This window comes from Neopsephotus bourkii, unplaced genomic scaffold, assembly GCF_033783945.1.
Source record: "Neopsephotus bourkii isolate Nb327-2 ecotype Australia unplaced genomic scaffold, CSIRO-AGI_Nbou_v1 NB_1683, whole genome shotgun sequence".
NCBI lineage: Eukaryota > Metazoa > Chordata > Aves > Psittaciformes > Psittacidae > Neopsephotus > Neopsephotus bourkii.
The window spans coordinates 43,470-58,999 of NW_026902157.1; the positions used below are offsets into that span (position 1 = coordinate 43,470).

At 58.8% G+C, this 15,530-nt stretch overlaps 3 protein-coding genes across 3 annotated transcripts; 2 read left to right on the forward strand and 1 right to left on the reverse strand.

Moving 5' to 3' along the window:
• The first annotated feature begins 54 nt into the window (after nucleotides 1-54).
• Nucleotides 55-3,003, forward strand: NAA10 (N-alpha-acetyltransferase 10, NatA catalytic subunit). The gene is made up of 8 exons (XM_061375994.1): nucleotides 55-207; nucleotides 507-605; nucleotides 691-749; nucleotides 876-921; nucleotides 1,406-1,521; nucleotides 1,775-1,819; nucleotides 2,490-2,574; nucleotides 2,697-3,003. The coding sequence occupies exons 1-8, from the start codon at nucleotides 187-189 to the stop codon at nucleotides 2,922-2,924; spliced, it is 699 nt and encodes a 232-aa protein (XP_061231978.1). The 5' UTR covers nucleotides 55-186; the 3' UTR covers nucleotides 2,925-3,003.
• Nucleotides 3,004-4,140: 1,137 nt separating this feature from the next.
• On the reverse strand, nucleotides 4,141-5,773 carry LOC133224495 (basic salivary proline-rich protein 1-like). Its single transcript, XM_061375985.1, has 4 exons — nucleotides 5,299-5,773; nucleotides 4,993-5,042; nucleotides 4,663-4,715; nucleotides 4,141-4,554 (listed from the first exon to the last, which is right to left on the reverse strand). The coding sequence occupies exons 1-4, from the start codon at nucleotides 5,757-5,759 to the stop codon at nucleotides 4,141-4,143; spliced, it is 978 nt and encodes a 325-aa protein (XP_061231969.1). The 5' UTR covers nucleotides 5,760-5,773.
• A 3,934-nt stretch (nucleotides 5,774-9,707) lies between these two features.
• LOC133224504 (forkhead box protein P3-like) lies at nucleotides 9,708-15,464 on the forward strand. The gene is made up of 11 exons (XM_061375996.1): nucleotides 9,708-9,752; nucleotides 10,681-10,753; nucleotides 10,858-10,948; nucleotides 11,373-11,472; nucleotides 11,556-11,631; nucleotides 12,415-12,483; nucleotides 12,590-12,704; nucleotides 12,809-12,873; nucleotides 13,745-13,846; nucleotides 14,531-14,643; nucleotides 15,371-15,464. Exons 1-11 carry the CDS (start codon nucleotides 9,733-9,735, stop codon nucleotides 15,408-15,410), a joined length of 864 nt encoding a protein of 287 aa, XP_061231980.1. The 5' UTR covers nucleotides 9,708-9,732; the 3' UTR covers nucleotides 15,411-15,464.
• Nucleotides 15,465-15,530: the final 66 nt, after the last annotated feature.

Consider the following 15,530-nt stretch of genomic DNA (forward strand, 5'->3'; position numbering starts at 1 on the left):
GCGAAGCCGCTTTTAATTGGCGGACGGGGCGGGACAAGCTTTTTACCCACACTCCCATCAATGATTGGCTGTTGCTCTTGCTAGTACGCCTCCAGGCGGCGCTGATTGGCTGGGGTTGCTCCTTCCGCCGGAAGCGGCGCGGGAGGCAACAGGGACGGAGGCGGCGGAGCCGGAGCGGCCGCAACCATGAACATCCGGAATGCGAGGGTAGGGATCGGGATCGGGATCGGGACCGGGACCGGGATCGGGACCGGGACCGGGGGTAGGCTGAGAGGGGTAATTGGGCCCTATGAGTGCGAACCCGGCCTCCATGAGGGGCCCAGTCCCCTTCTTGAGGCCAATCCCAAGCCCCAAACGTGGGTCAGGGGCAGGCCTTGAATGTGTGTGTGTGGGGGTGATCCCACCCCATCAATGGGAGCTGCAGCTCTGGGGGTGTCCCTGTGTGTCCCCCCGTTCCCCTTCACCCCAATGGCCCGGGGCCGTTCTGAGTCACCCCCTTTTGGCAGCCCGAGGACCTGATGAACATGCAGCACTGCAACCTGCTCTGCCTGCCCGAGAACTACCAGATGAAGTATTACTTCTACCATGGGCTCTCCTGGCCTCAGGTATGGACCCCATTCCCCCCCCAACACCTCCATGAACCCCCTCTTTGTATCACCCCCCATCACCCCCTTTCCCCCCCCACCATAGCTCTCCTACATCGCTGAGGATGAGAATGGCAAGATCGTGGGTTATGTCCTGGCTAAGATGTGAGTGTGGTTATGGGGGGGCTCTCCCCCCCCCCTTTTCCCTTTGTTTTTAAATGGGGGGGTGCTGATAGGTTTGGGGGTGCTTCCCTCCCCCCCCCCCCCCAACTTCTTAGCTGTATTTTGCAGGGAGGAGGACCCTGATGATGTACCCCATGGGCACATCACATCCCTGGTAGGCAATGGGGAAGATGGGGGGGGATTGGGGGTGCTCCTTTAGGGTCCATTTGAGCCCTTTGGGGGGGGTTCTTAATGGAATCAGAGCATCCTGGGTGCTCCTGGATGGGGTTTGGGGTCAGCGGAAGGGTTTGGGGATGGAAATGGGGTTTTGGGGTGGAAATGGGGTTTTGGGGTGGAAATGGGGTTTTGGGGATGGAAATGGAGTTTTGGGGTAGAAATGAGGTTTTGGGGGTGGAAATGAGGTTTTGGGGTGGAAATGAGGTTTTGGGGTGGAAATGGTGTTTTGGGATGGAAATGAGGTTTTGGGGTGGAAATGGGGTTTTGGGGTAGAAATGAGGTTTTGGGGCCTCCTTGACGGCTTTTAGATGGGGATTGAAACCTTTTGATGGTGGTGGGGGGTATTTGGGTGCCTGGCTCCTTTTGGGGGTGTCATGTCGTCGTCCCCCCCCATCACATGTGTGTGTCCCCCCCAATCCCAGGCCGTGAAGCGCTCGCACCGGCGCCTGGGGCTGGCGCAGAAGCTGATGGACCAGGCCTCCCGCGCCATGATCGAGAACTTCAACGCCAAATACGTCTCCCTGCACGTGCGCAAGAGGTGAGGGACCCCCCCCATCAGAAACACATTGGGGGTGTTCCCCCCCCCCAAGTTAACACCACCCCCCCCATCAGGAACACATTGGGGGTGTTCCCCCCCCCCCAAGTTAACACCACCCCCCCCCCATCAGAAACACATTGGGGGGTGTGTGTCCCCCCCCCCAAAGTTAACACCACCCCCCCTATCAGAAACACATTGGGGGTGTTCCCCCCCCAAAGTTAACACCACCCCCCCACACCTTGTTTGTTGGCAGCAACCGGGCGGCTCTGCACCTGTATTCCAACACCCTCAACTTCCAGTGAGGATGGGGGGGCTCAACTTCCAGTGAGGATGGGGGGGTTATAAGGGGATGGGGGGATTAAAGGGGGCTATGAAGGAGAGGGGGCTATGGGGGGGTTAAAGAATGGGGGTTATGAAGGGGATGGGGCTATGGGGGGGTTAAAAGATGGGGGGTTATGAAGGGGATGGGGCTATGGGGGGGTTATGAAAGATGGGGGGTTATGAAGGGGATGGGGCTATGGGGGGGTTATGAAAGATGGGGGGTTATGAAGGGGATGGGGCTATGGGGGGGTTAAAGGGGGCTATGGGGGGTCTAAGGGGCTATGGGGGGGTTAAAGGAGATGGGGGGGCTATGAAGGGGATGGGGGGGATTTGGGGGGGTTATGAAGGAGATGGGGGGGTTATGAAGGGGATGGGGCTATGGGGGGTTATGAAAGAGATGGGGGGTTATGAAGGGGATGGGGGGGATTTTGGGGGGTTATGAAGGGGATGGGGCTATGGGGGCGTTATGAAGGAGATGGGGGGTTATGAAAGGGGGGGATCTGGGATGGGTTTAGGAACATTCATGGCCACACTGAGATATAAAATAGGGGTGAGGCTTGGGGGGGGGCACCCCAAAGCCATGCCCCCCTCCCCAAAACATCCCTCACCCCATCTCTTACACCCCCAAATACCCCCCCCTCGTCCAGGATCAGTGAAGTGGAGCCTAAGTACTATGCAGATGGGGAGGACGCCTATGCCATGAAGAGGGATCTCACCCAAATGGCAGATGAGGTATTAACACACACCCCCCCAGGACCCCACCAAACCCTGTTTTGGGGGGGGGAGGGTGCCTGCCCCCCAAGACCCCTTTTAAGCCTCTATTGACCCCCCAAACCTCTGTGACCCCCTTTCAGCTGCGGAAGCAGGTGGAGCAGAAAGAACGTGGCCGCCCCCCACCTCCCAGTGAGCCCCCCCGGGCTGGGGAAGGGGGTTGTGGTAGTGGGGGTGGGGGGCCCCCCCAACCTGTGCCCCCCCCTCCTGAAGATGGGGGTCCCGACAGCAAAGACGTCAGCGAGGTCAGTGAGACCACCGAGAGCACCGACGTCAAAGACAGCTCCGAGGCCTCGGACTCTGCTTCATAGGGACCCCCCCTTGGGCACCCCCAAACCTGGGGACCCCCCCTTGGTGCTGGGGGGGGGGGCAATAAACCCCCTTCCCCTCTGTGATGATTCTCTGTGTCCCCCCCATTATGGGGGTGCTTGGGGCTGTATGGGGGGGTGTGGGGTGATTTGGGGGGGGGTCTCATTTGGGGCTTGTTCTGCCCCTTCCCTCATGGGGGGGGTGTGGTCACATTGGCCACGCCTCCTTTGATGTTGGAGGCGTAGCCTTTGCAGCTCCCTCGCCCTGATTGGCTGAGACGCTGGTTATGGCGCCCCCATGTGGTAGCGAGGGGAGCTGCTGCTGCTGAGCCGGCTCAGCCCCCCCCCTCCCATTGCACCCCATGGCCGCCTCCAGCCCCCCAATTACACCCCATGGCGGTCTCTAGTGCGCCAATAGGGGTCGCCCTGCCCACCTATTGGCAACCGCTGTCAAGTGGGCGGAGCAACGCCGTGACCGGACAGCCAATCAGCACAGCTTTTTGGCGGGTAATGGTGGCGGGAGGGAAGCACGTGTCCTGAGGGGGGGGTCCACGTGTCGAGGCGCGAACCGAACCCCCCCCCCCAAGTGAGCCCCATGGGGGGGCTGGGACCCCACTTTAGCTGCCTCTATGAGGGCTCAGGATCCCCCCAAAAGCCTCCACTTAGGGGCATTGGACCCCCCCAGCACCCAGCAGGATGCTCATGAGCCCCCCCGGGCCTCATTGAGGTTGAGGACCCCCCCCAAAAGGATGCAGCCCCCCCCTTCTATGTCAATAGAGTCCAATACACAACAATGGGGCTGATTCACCCCCCCCCCCCCAACAGGATGCAAAGGGCCCCTCCTATCTCCTATGGGGGCCAAGGGGGGGCTGTTTGGCACCCACAGGGCCCCTGACCTTTCTATGGGGACCTTCCCCAGGGGCAGGAAGCGGCTGCGACAGAGAAGGGAGATGGGAGGGAAACAGCCCCCCCCCACCCCCCATAACCCCCCCCCCCAACTCACCCCTAACCCCCCCCCATCACAATCACTCGGGGAGACCATTTCTATGGCTGTATGTACATAGAGGCCCCCCAAAATCCCATGGGGGGGGCACATATAATCACTGCCACCCCCCCAGCACAATATGGGGGTGCAGTTCAATAGGCCCCACTGAACCCCAATTAATGGGGGGGAGTCAAAATACATTAAGGGGGGGTCATTTTGGGGGGTCCCCCCTCTTTATGTGAGCCAAGCCAGTGCTAAATAGAGCCCCAACGCCAGCGCCGCCGTGGGGCCCCCCCCGTCCCCCCAAGCCACCGGTACCAGCACCGCCAATGCCAACAGCACCCCACAACCCCGCAGGGCCCCCCCCAACCCCCTGCCCCGGGGGGGGGCCCTGGCCGGTACCAAGAGCGCCCCTTCCACCGGCCCCCCCCTCCCCAATAAAACGGGGGGGCTACGGCGGCCCCCCCCGGCTTCGTAATGCAACGCCATCTCATTGGCTAAGGAGGTGTTGGGGGCTCGCTCCGGTAATGGGGGGGCCCCGTTTCGGGGGGGGGGCTCCCCGTTATCACCGGGCTCCCCCCGTTGCCGTCGGAGGTGGGAGAGGTAAAGCAGCTCCAGCTCCCGCGCCACCGCCTCCTCCTCAGCACCCTATGGGATGGGATGGGGGGGGGAGGAATTGTGGGGTACCCCCTTCTTTTGGGCTACCCCTTTTATAGGGGGGGTACCCCGCTTTTAAAGGGGGGGGTTGTATCTCACCTGTATAAGGGGCTGCTCTGCATCCGGGGGGGGTGTTGGGGGTGGGTCAGGCTCTGTGGGATGGAAGAGGGGTGAAGTGGGGGGGGCCCCATATGGGGTGCCCCTAAAGTTGGGGTGTGAGCATCATCATGGGGAGTACCCCCCAATGGGTGGCTTATAATGGGGGGCACCCCTAAAATTGGGGTGGGAGCATCATCATGTGGGGTACTGCCCCCAAAGGGAAACTTATAGTGGGGGTACCCCTAAAATTGGGGGGTACCCCTAAAATTAGGGGAGTACCTCTAATATTGGGGGGTACCCCCCAAATTGCTATGGGGGGGTTCTACTTACCCATATGGTGGTCAGGGGGTGGGGGCTGCACATCCTCTGCCTCCTGTGGCCTTTTGAGGGGGTACGGGGGGGGTCACCATAAAAGCCCCCCCATAAAACAGGGGTGGGGGGGGCATCATCTGCAAACCACCCCCCCAACCCCTATTTGGGGACCTCATCCATTCAAAGGGGGGGGTCCCAAAGATGCCCAAGCCCCCCCTTCCCTCATTTAGGGGTGCACATGCAGGGAGGGAGGGGGGGGGGAATGACCCCATTTGGGGGGACCCCCCCATGCGGTTTAAGCCCCCCCTCCCCCATAGCTCTTACCTGCCCTTCCCAGGCCTCATCCAGCTCCCGGGGGGCTGCTCGCCCCCCTCGCCCCATTCCCCCCCCCAAACCCCCCCCATCCCGATCCCCCCCCCTCCCACCGGGTGCCCCCCCCTCCCTCGGGGGTCCCAGGGCCGGTATTGCCGCAGGCGAGCGAGGGGCAGCCCCAAAGCATCAGCGAACAGGACCCTCCGGGACCCCCCCACCCCGGGGGGGGCCTCGGGGTGTCCCGGAGGGGGGGTCCAAGAGTCCCGGATGGGGAAGGGGATAGGGATGGGTGGGGGGGTGCAGAGCCCGTCGGGGCTATGGGGTGAGGGGGGGGCACGTGTGGGGCTGGAAGGGGGGAGCGAGGGGTGTGGGGCAGGTTGGGGGGAGCCCCCCCCCGCGCGCGGGGCATGCCGGGAGTCCGGCCACGGAGGGGGGGGCGCCGCCGCGGCGGCGGAGGCGGGTGAGCGCGCCATGGCGGGAGGGGGCGGAGCCTGCGCGGAAAGGGGCGGGGCCGGAGTCTGCGCGGAGGGGAGGCGGGGCTTGGTGAAAGGGGGCGTGGTGGGAGGGTGGGGTAGAGAGAGATGTCAATGGTGAGTGGGCGTGGCATACGGGTGCGGTGGGCGGGGTTTAGGGAGAAAGGGGCGAATCCTTAAAGGCGCTGGGGACTGGAACCGGCGCGGCGAAGGCGGGGTTTGCACGGAGGGGGCGTGGTTTGTGCTGAAGGGAGGGGCCCGTTTGGGGGGCGTGGTCTAGTGACGGGTGGGCGGGGCCTATTGGGGTCCCTCCGTGGTGGCGGGAAAGGGCAGCGTGGGTCTGAAAGTGGGGCAAGATGGAAGCCCCCCCCTCCGTGGTGTCTGTATTTGGGGGGGGGGTCCTCAATGGGGTGGGTGCATTGGAGAGGGGGTGTTAAAGGCACACGGGGTTTGGGTGGCCCCACACATATATGGCCCCCCCCTTGGTCCCCATCACCCCTTTGTGATTCCCCCCCCCCATAGGCACCAAGTGAGCCTTTGGGGCTCTGCTCCTTCACCCCCCCCCATCCCTATTTGGTCCCCCCCAAGACCCCCCCCCATTAAAGAGGGGGAGGGTTCTTTGACATCATTGGGGTGGGGGATAAAAGCGGGGTTCCGCGGGTGGGGCTGGCAGCGAGCAGGGCGCTGCTGGTGAGTGGGTTATCGGGTGGGGGGGGGGGCACCCCAACATCCCCTTGCATGAGGATTGGGGGGGGCTTTGCACCATGGGGGGGTCCATATGTCCCTATTGGGGGGGGGAGGAGTTGGTGGTCATGGTCCCTCCCCCCATTTCCCTGTCTCTAAGGGCAAGTTTCACCTCGGAGGGAGGGGGGGAAATCCAACCCCCCCCCGAAAGCAGGAGCAGTTTTGGGTGCAAACAGAGCGGATTTGGGGTCAAAAAAGCCAAATACCATCAAAACCAGACACTTTCGGGTGCGCTAAAAGGGCAGGAACTGGGGCCTGGGGCTCAAAACCCCTTTTTGGGGGGGGGAAAGGGGGAGGGGGGTTTACGCTTTCTAAGCTGGGGGGGGGGCGGCAATTTTGGGGCCATTTCGTGGCGTTTTGGGGTTCGGGGTTGAGGCGCGTTTGCCGACAGTGATTTTTGGGGTGATTTAGGGAGTTTTGGAGTGTTTGGACACAGGAATTGGGGGGAGGAAGCCTTGTTCTGGGGTGTCAGCATCTGGATGCTTCAAGGGGGCATTGCCCCTCATTTTGGGGTGATTTTCCTCATTTTATGATGTTTCTCCTCATTTTGGGGTGTTTTTTCTTAGTTTGGGGTGATTTACCTCATTTTGGGGTGTTTTTCATTAGTTTGGGGTGTTTATCCTCATTTTGGGGTGCTTTTCCTCAGTTTGAGGTGTTTATCCTCTTTTGGGGGACTTTTTCTTCAGTTTGGGATGTTTATCCTCATATTGGGGTGATTTTCCTCATTTTGGGGTGTTTCTCCTCATTTTGGGGTGATTTTCCTCATTTTGGAGTGTTTTTCCTCATTTTGGGGTGATTTTCCTCATTTGGGGTGTTTTTTTGCTCACTTTGGGGGTGTTTCTCCTTATTTTGGGGTGTTTCTACCTACTGTTTTGGGGCATTTGTCTCCTTTTTGCCATGTTTCCATCAATCAATTTAAGGTTGTTTTTAACCCCTCATTTTGGGGTCTTTCACCTCATTTTGGGCTGACTTTGGCCCATTTCGGGTGTCACGGAGGACCCATTTGGGGATATTTCTCTTCATTTTGGGGTCTCTCTTCCTGCCCTCTTTGGGGTGTTTCGAGCTGATCTTTTGGGGTTATTTCACCCCATTTCGAGGTGTCTTTAATGCCTGGTTTAGGGGGTCTGTGTCTGGCCATTTTGGGGCCATTTCCGCTCATTTTGGGGCATCTTTAACGAATTCAAGACCCTTTTTGGGGCTGTTTCTATGGGGTTTGGGCTGTTTCTCCCTCCCTGTTCCACGTTGCCTCTATCCGGCCATTTTAAGGTGTTTGTGCCCTCATTTTGGGGCGCTTCCCCTCATTTTGGGGTGGTTTTAGCCGATTTCAGGTGTTTCTAAGGGCCCTTTTTGGGGCGTTTCTCCTCATTTTGGGGTGTCTTTGCCTGCCTTATTTGGGGCGTTTCTTCCTGCTCTTTTGGGGCCATTTCACCCCATTCTGAGGCTGCTCACTGGGGTGTCCGTTCGCAGCCATTTTGGGGCGTTTCTGTGCATTTTGGGTCTTTCTCTGCGTTTTGGAGGTATTTCGGTGCATTTTAGGGTATTTGTGTGCATTTTGGGCGCATTTCTTTGCATTTAGGGCATTTCTTTGCATTTTCGGGATATTTCTCTGCATTTTGAGGTATTTCCATGCTTTTGGGGGTATTTCTGTCCATTTTGGGCTACTTCGGTGCAGTTGTGCGTATTCCTGTGCACTTTGAGGTATTTTAGTGCATTTTGGGGTATTTGTGTGCATTTTGGGAGCATTTCTTTGCATTTAGGGTATTTCTTTGCATTTTCGGGATATTTCTGTGCATTTTGGGGTGTTTCTTTGTATTTTGGGGTATTTCTTTCCATTGTAGGGTGTTTCTGTGCATTTTTGGGCTGTTTCTGTGCATTTTGAGGCTATTTCCATGCACTTTACGGTATTTCTGGGCTTTTGAGGGTATTTCTGTTCATTTCTGTGCATTTGGGGCTATTTCGGTGCATTTCGGGGTATTTCTGAGCGTTTTGCGGCATTTCTGCGCAACTTTGGGTTATTTCTGTGCATTTTGGGGTATTTTCATGTATTTCAGTGCATTTTGGGGTATTTTGGTGCATTTTGGAGTCTTTCTCCGCATTTTGAGCTATTTCTGTGCATTTCGGGGTATTTTCGTACCTTTTGGGGTATTTCTGTGCTTTTTGAAGTATTTCTGTCTATTTGGGAGGTATTTCTGTGCAATATTTTGGCATTTCTATGCATTTTGGGGTTTTTCTACGCATTTTAGGCAACTTCTGTCTAGTTTGGGCTATTTTTGCCCATTTTGGGGGAATTTCTATGCATTTTGGGGTTGTTTCTGTGCTATTTGGTGTGTTTCTGTGAATTTTGGGGTATTTCAGCTCATTTTGGGGTATTTCAGCCCGTTTTGGGGTGTTTAAGCCCATTTCGGGGTATTTCTGCCCATTTTTGGCTGTTTCAGCCCATTTTGGGGGGTATTTCAGCCCATTTTTGGCTGTTTCAGCCCATTTTCGGGGGTATTTAAGCCCATTTTTGGCTGTTTCAGCCCGTTTTGGGGTATTTATGCCCATTTTTTGTGTGTTTCAGCCCATTTTTGACTGTTTCACCCCATTTTGGGGTATTTCAGCCCATTTTCGTCAGTTTCACCCCATTTGGGGGTATTTATGCCCATTTTTTGTGTGTTTCAGCCCATTTTTGGCTGTTTCACCCCATTTTGGGGTATTTCAGCCCATTTTTGGCTGTTTCAGCCCATTTTGGGGGGTATTTCAGCCCGTTTTCGTCTGTTTCACCCCATTTGGGGGTATTTATGCCCATTTTTGGTGTGTTTCAGCCCATTTTCGGCTGTTTCAGCCCATTTTGGGGGTATTTCAGCCCCTTTTTGTCTGATTCACCCCATTTTGGGGTATTTATGCCCATTTTTTGGTGTGTTTCAGCCCATTTTTGGCTGTTTCAGTCCGTTTTGGGGTATTTCAGCCCATTTTTGGCTGTTTCAGCCCATTTTTGGCTGTTTCAGCCCGTTTTGGGGGGTATTTCAGCCCATTTTTGTCTGTTTCACCTCATTTTGGGGGGTATTTCAGCCCATTTTTGGCTGTTTCAGCCCATTTTTGGCTGTTTCACCTCATTTTGGGGGTATTTCAGTCCATTTTTGGGGTCCGGGGCTGTTTGGGGCTCCCCCTCCCCGCCCCTCCCCGTGACTCAGGGCTGGGGTTTCCTGTCCAGGACCCAGCGCTGGAGGCACCGCGGGCAGCAGGAGCCATGGCCGGGGCCCGGGACCCGTGAGCGGCGCCCGGGGGGGGCACTGGGGGGGACTGGGATGGACTGGGATGGATTGGGAGGGCACTGGGATGGATTGGGAGGGCACTGGGATGGATTAGGGAGGATTGGGATGCATTGGGATGGACTGGGATGGATTGGGAGGGCACTGGGGGGGATTAGGATGGACTAGGGTGGATTGGGAGGCGTTGGGATGGAGTGGGATGGATTGGGAGGGCACTGGGATGGACTAGGGTGGATTGGGATGCATTGGGATGGACTGGGATGGATTGTGAGGGCACTGAGATGGACTGGGGTGTATTGGGATGGATTGGGGTGGACGGGGATGGATTGGGAGGGCACTGAGATGGGCTGGGAGGGCACTAGGATGGACTGGGGTGGATTGGGATGCATTGGGATGGACGGGGATGGATTGGGAGGGCACTGGGATGGGCTGGGAGGGCATTGGGATGGACGGGGATGGATTGGGAGGGCACTGGGATGGACTGGGGTGGATTGGGATGCATTGGGATGGACTAGGATGGATTGGGAGGGCACTGGGATGGACTGGGGTGGATTGGGAGGCATTGGGATGGATTGGATGGCATTGGGATGGACTGAGATGGGAGGGCACTGGAATGGGTTGAGAGGGCACTGGAAAGGACTGGGGTGGATTGGGATGGACTGGGAGGGTACTGGGATGCATTGTGATGGACTGGGAGGGCACTGGGATGGTTGCTCCATAAAGCCCCTATGGACGTGGCCAGTGGGTACCAATGGGGACCAGGATTGGGCCCCGTCCATGCCAGAAGGGGGGAACCGGAAGGTACCACAGTGACGGGGGGGGGGGGGGCACACGTTGGGATGTGCCAATGGCGGATATATGGGGGGATGGGGGGATTTGGGGTTCGAGGGGGGAGGGGTCTCACACATCCCCCTCCCCCCCCCCAGGCATCGCCGCCCCCCCCGCAGCCCCCAGGATCGCCCCACGGTGCTGACCCACGGGGACCCCCAGCGCACACAGGTTGGGGGGAGGGGGGGCAGAGCCCCATATTGGGGTCCACAATGGGGGGGGGCAGGATTTGGGGGTTCACCTCTTTCTATCCCCCCCCATATATACACACATAGGTGCCACCCAAGGGGGGGTCGTGCCCCCACCTCCTGCACGTCCATCACCCCGGGGTGCTGGTGATGAGGACTCGGCTCCCCCCGGCGCATGGTAAAACCCCCCCATTGCACCCCTATATTGGGCTCCCCTCCTTTATCCCCCCCATTGTATCCTTATATTGGGGTCCCCTCCTTTATCCCCCCCAGTGCACCCCTATATTGGGGTCCCCCTGCTTTATCCCCCATTGCAACCCTATATTGGGGTCCCCCTTTTATACCCCCCATTAAACCCCTATATTGGGGTCCCCCTTTATCCCCCCCATTGCACCCCTATATTGGGGTCCCCCTCCTTTATCTCCCCCATTGCACCCCTATGTTGGGGTCCCCCCTTCACCCCCCCGTTACACCCCTATATTGGGGTCCCCTCCTTTATCCCCCCATTGCACCCCTATATTGGGGTCCCCCTGCTTTATCCCACCCATTGCACCCCTCTATTGGGGTCCCCCCCTTTTCTGACCCCCCCCAACCTCTTTCAGGTCTCCCCACAATTGAATGGGGCCCCAAAGACCCCCCCGGCCGTGACCGAGCCCCTTCACCCGCCCCCCCCAGCAATGACCCCCCCCAGCAGCCCCCCAGGTGAGCGAGGACCCACTTCGGGGGGGGGAACCCCCAAATCCTGGTTCCTCATTGACCCCCCCCATGTGCCCCCCCCCCCCAAGGGCTCCCCGTTGTGACCTGGGGGGGGTGGCTCAGTGCCTGCGGCAGCTGGAGCGGATCCAGGAGCTGGAGCAGCAGGTAAGGGGGGGCCCCAAAATCCACCCCCCCCATTGCCCCTCCATTGTCCCCCAAACCATCCCCCATTGCCCCCCCAAACTATCCCCCCCATTGCCCCTTCATTGAACCCCAAACCATCCCCCCATTGCCCCCCCAAACCATCTAACCAATTTAGTCCCCATTGCCCCCCAAACCATCTCCCCCCATTGCTACCCCCATTTCCCCCCAAACCATCCTCCCCTATTGCCCCTCCATTGACCCCCAAATCATCCCCATTGCTGCCCCCAAAACCATCCCCCCCATTGCCCCCCAAACCATCCCCCCATTGCCCCCAAACAATTCCCCCCATCTCCCCCATTGCCCCCCAAACCATACCCCCCATTACTCCCCATTGCCCCCCCAAACCATCCCCCCCATTGCCCCCCAAACCATCTCCCCCATTGCCCCCCACAAACCATCTCGCCCATTGCCCCCCACAAACCATCTCCCCCATTGCCCCCCACAAACCATCTTCCCCCATTGTCCCCCATTGCCCCCAAAACCATCTCCCTCCATTTCCCCCCAAACCATCTCCCCCATTACTCTCCATTGCACCCCAAAAACCCCATCTCCCCTCATTGCCCCCCAAAGCCAGTCCCCCATTACTCCCCATTGCCCCCCCAAACCATCTCATCCCATCTCCCCCCGTTGCCCCCCCAACATTCCCCCCATTACCCCCCAAACCATCCCCCAAATTGCCCCCCCAAACCATCTCCCCCATTGCTCCCCCATTGCCCCCCCCATCCCATGCGTGCCCCCCCCCAGCTTGCTCGCGAGCGCCACCGCCTGGGGCTGCTGCAGGCGCAGCTCATCCGGAGGGGCCCCCCCATTATGGTAAGGACCGGGGGGGGTAGGGACCCCAAACCAGGGGCTGGGCCCCCCCCAAGCTGCTGCCATCACCTCAATGCGTGTCCATTGCCCCCCCCTCCCCTTCCTCCAGGCCCCCCCCGGGAAGGGCCAGGTTGGGGTCCCCCCACTTTGGACCCCCAAAGCAGAGGGGGAGCCTGAGCCCCCCCCCCCGGCGCTCCCATTGGAGCAGGGGGGGCTCTGCCCAGGTGAGAGCTGGGGTTGGGGGGGGCATTGGGGGGCATTGGGGGGACCCCCCCCAAGTGATGGGGGGGGGTCAAGGGGCTGACCCCCCCTTTGCCCCGCCCCCCAGAGCTGGAGTATTACAGGGTCAGCACTGCCCGGCCCCCCTATACCTATGCCACGCTCATCCGATGGGTCAGTGACACCCCCTGTGTGCCCTATAGCCCCCCCCATGTGCCCTATAGACCCCATCTAGCCCCCCATGTGCCCTATAGACCCCCCTGTGTCCTCTATAGCCCCCCCATGTCCCCTATAGCACTTGCATATCTTCTATAGCCCCTACATGTTCCCTACGCACCCCCAATGTCCCCTATAGCCTCCCTATGTCCCTATAGCCCCCAATGTCTCCTATAGCCCCCGATGTCCCCATAGCCCCTCCATGCCCCTATAGCCCCCAATGTCCCCTGTAACTCCCAATATCCCCTATAGCCCCAATGTCCCTATAGCCCCCAATGTCCCTATAGCCCCCAATGTCCTCTATAGCCCCCTATGTCCTCGATAGCCACCAATATCCCCTATAGCCCCCAATGTCCCTATAGCCCCCAATGTCCCTATAGCCCCCAATGTCCCTATAGCCCCAATGTACCCTATAGCCCCCAATGTCCATATAGCCCCCAATGTCCCCTATAGCCCCCAATGTCCCTATAGCCCCCAATGTCCCCCATAGCCCTCAATGTCCCTATAGCCCCCAATGTCCTCTATAGCCCCCAATGTTCTCGATAGCCACCAATATCCCCTATAGCCCCCAATGTCCCTATAGCCCCCAATGTCCCCTATAGCCCCCAATGTCCCTATAGCCCCCAATGTCCCCCATAGCCCTCAATGTCCCTATAGCCCCCAATGTCCCCTATAGCCCCCAATGTCCCTATAGCCCCCAATGTCCCCTATAGCCCCCAATGCCCTCTATAGCCCCTATGTCCCTATAGCCCCTATATCCCTATAGCCCCCCATGTCCCCCATATCCCCCCCACATCCCCTATAGCCAAACTCTTGCCCCCCCCCCCAGGCGATCCTGGCCTCCCCCCAGCGGCAGCGCACCCTGGCCGAGATTTACCATTGGTTCAGCGGCACCTTCGGCTACTTCCGGCACAACGCGGCCACGTGGAAGGTGCCGACCCCCCCATTGGGACCCCCCCCCCTCCATAGGGAACCCCCCCCCCATTGGGATCCCCCCATAAGGAACACCCCCCATTGGGATCCCTCCATTGGGACCCCCCTCCCATTGGGACCTCCCTTATTGGGACCTCTCCATTGGGACCCCCCCATTGCGACCCCCCCCCCCATTGGGACCTCCACCATTGGGACCCCCCCCATTGAGACCTTCCCATTGGGACCTCCCCCATTGGAACCCCCCATAGGGACACCCCCCCATTGAGAACTTCCCATTGGGCCCCCCCATAGGGACCCTCCCATTGGGACCTCCCCTATTGTGACCCTCCTATTGGGACCTCCCCATTGGGGCCCCCCCCATTGGCACCTCCTCCATTGGAACCCCCCCAGTAGGGACCCCCCCATTGGGATTCCCCCCCCATTGAGACCTTCCCATTGGGACCCCCCCCAAGGGACCCCCCCACTGGGACCCCAATGCTGCCCCATAGTAAGCGGCACCCCCAAAGCACCCCATGGGGCCTCAACGATGCTCCAGCATCCCCATACTGGGAGTACCCCAAGTTCTCTCTATCACCTCTCTCCATCACCCCCCCTTCCGATTTGCCCCCCCCAAACCCCTTTAACCCCTCCCGGACCCCTATGGGGGGGGCGGACCCCAATTCTCCCCCCCGCCCCCCCCCAGAACGCCGTGCGCCACAACCTGAGCCTGCACAAATGCTTTGTGCGGGTGGAGAACGGGCGCGGGGCCGTGTGGACGCTGGATGAGAGCGAGGTCAGGAGCAAGAGGAGCCCCAGGTACCCCAAAACGGACCCAAAATGGACCCGAACTGACCCAAAACAGCCCAAAACGGACCTAAACTGATCCTAAACGGACCCGAACTGACCCAAAACGGACCTGAACTGATCCAAAATGGACCCAAACTGACCTAAAACGGACCTAAACTGATCCAAAACAGACCCAAACCGGACCTAAACTGATCCAAAACAGCCCAAAACGGACCTAAACTGACCCAAAACGGACCCAAACTGACCTAAAACGGACCTAAACTGATCCAAAACAGACCCAAACTGACACAAAACGGACCTAAACTTATCCAAAACAGCCCAAAACGGACCCAAACTGACCCAAAACGGACCTAAACTGATCCAAAACAGACCCAAACTGACCCAAAACGGACCCAAACTGACCCAAAACGGACCTAAACTGATCTAAAACGGACCCAAACTGACCCAAAACGGACCAAACCGGCCCAAAACGGACCCAAACTAGCCCCCAAATGCCCCAAAAGCAGCCCAAAACTTCAGAACAGACCCAAACCAGACCTAAACTGACCCCAAATTTAAACTGCCCCAAAACAGCCCAAACCTGCCCCTAAACCAGTCCAAAACTACCCCAAAACCAGCCCAAAACTGCCCCAAAACCACCCCAAATCATCCCGAAATTGCCCCAAAACCACCCCAAAACCTCCTTTTGCCCCCCCATTAAACAAGGCCCCCTCTAACCCCCCCTTTTCCCCTCCAGGGACTGCGACCTGAAGTGCTTTGTGCCCCCCCAGAGCTAAAGGGGGGCCCCCCCAAACCCCACTGATGTAAATGGGAACCAGAGCTGGGTGGGGTCCCCCTAAACCCCCCCCCCCAAAGCAATAAACACGCCCCCCCCACGGCTGCATTGGGCTCTATTG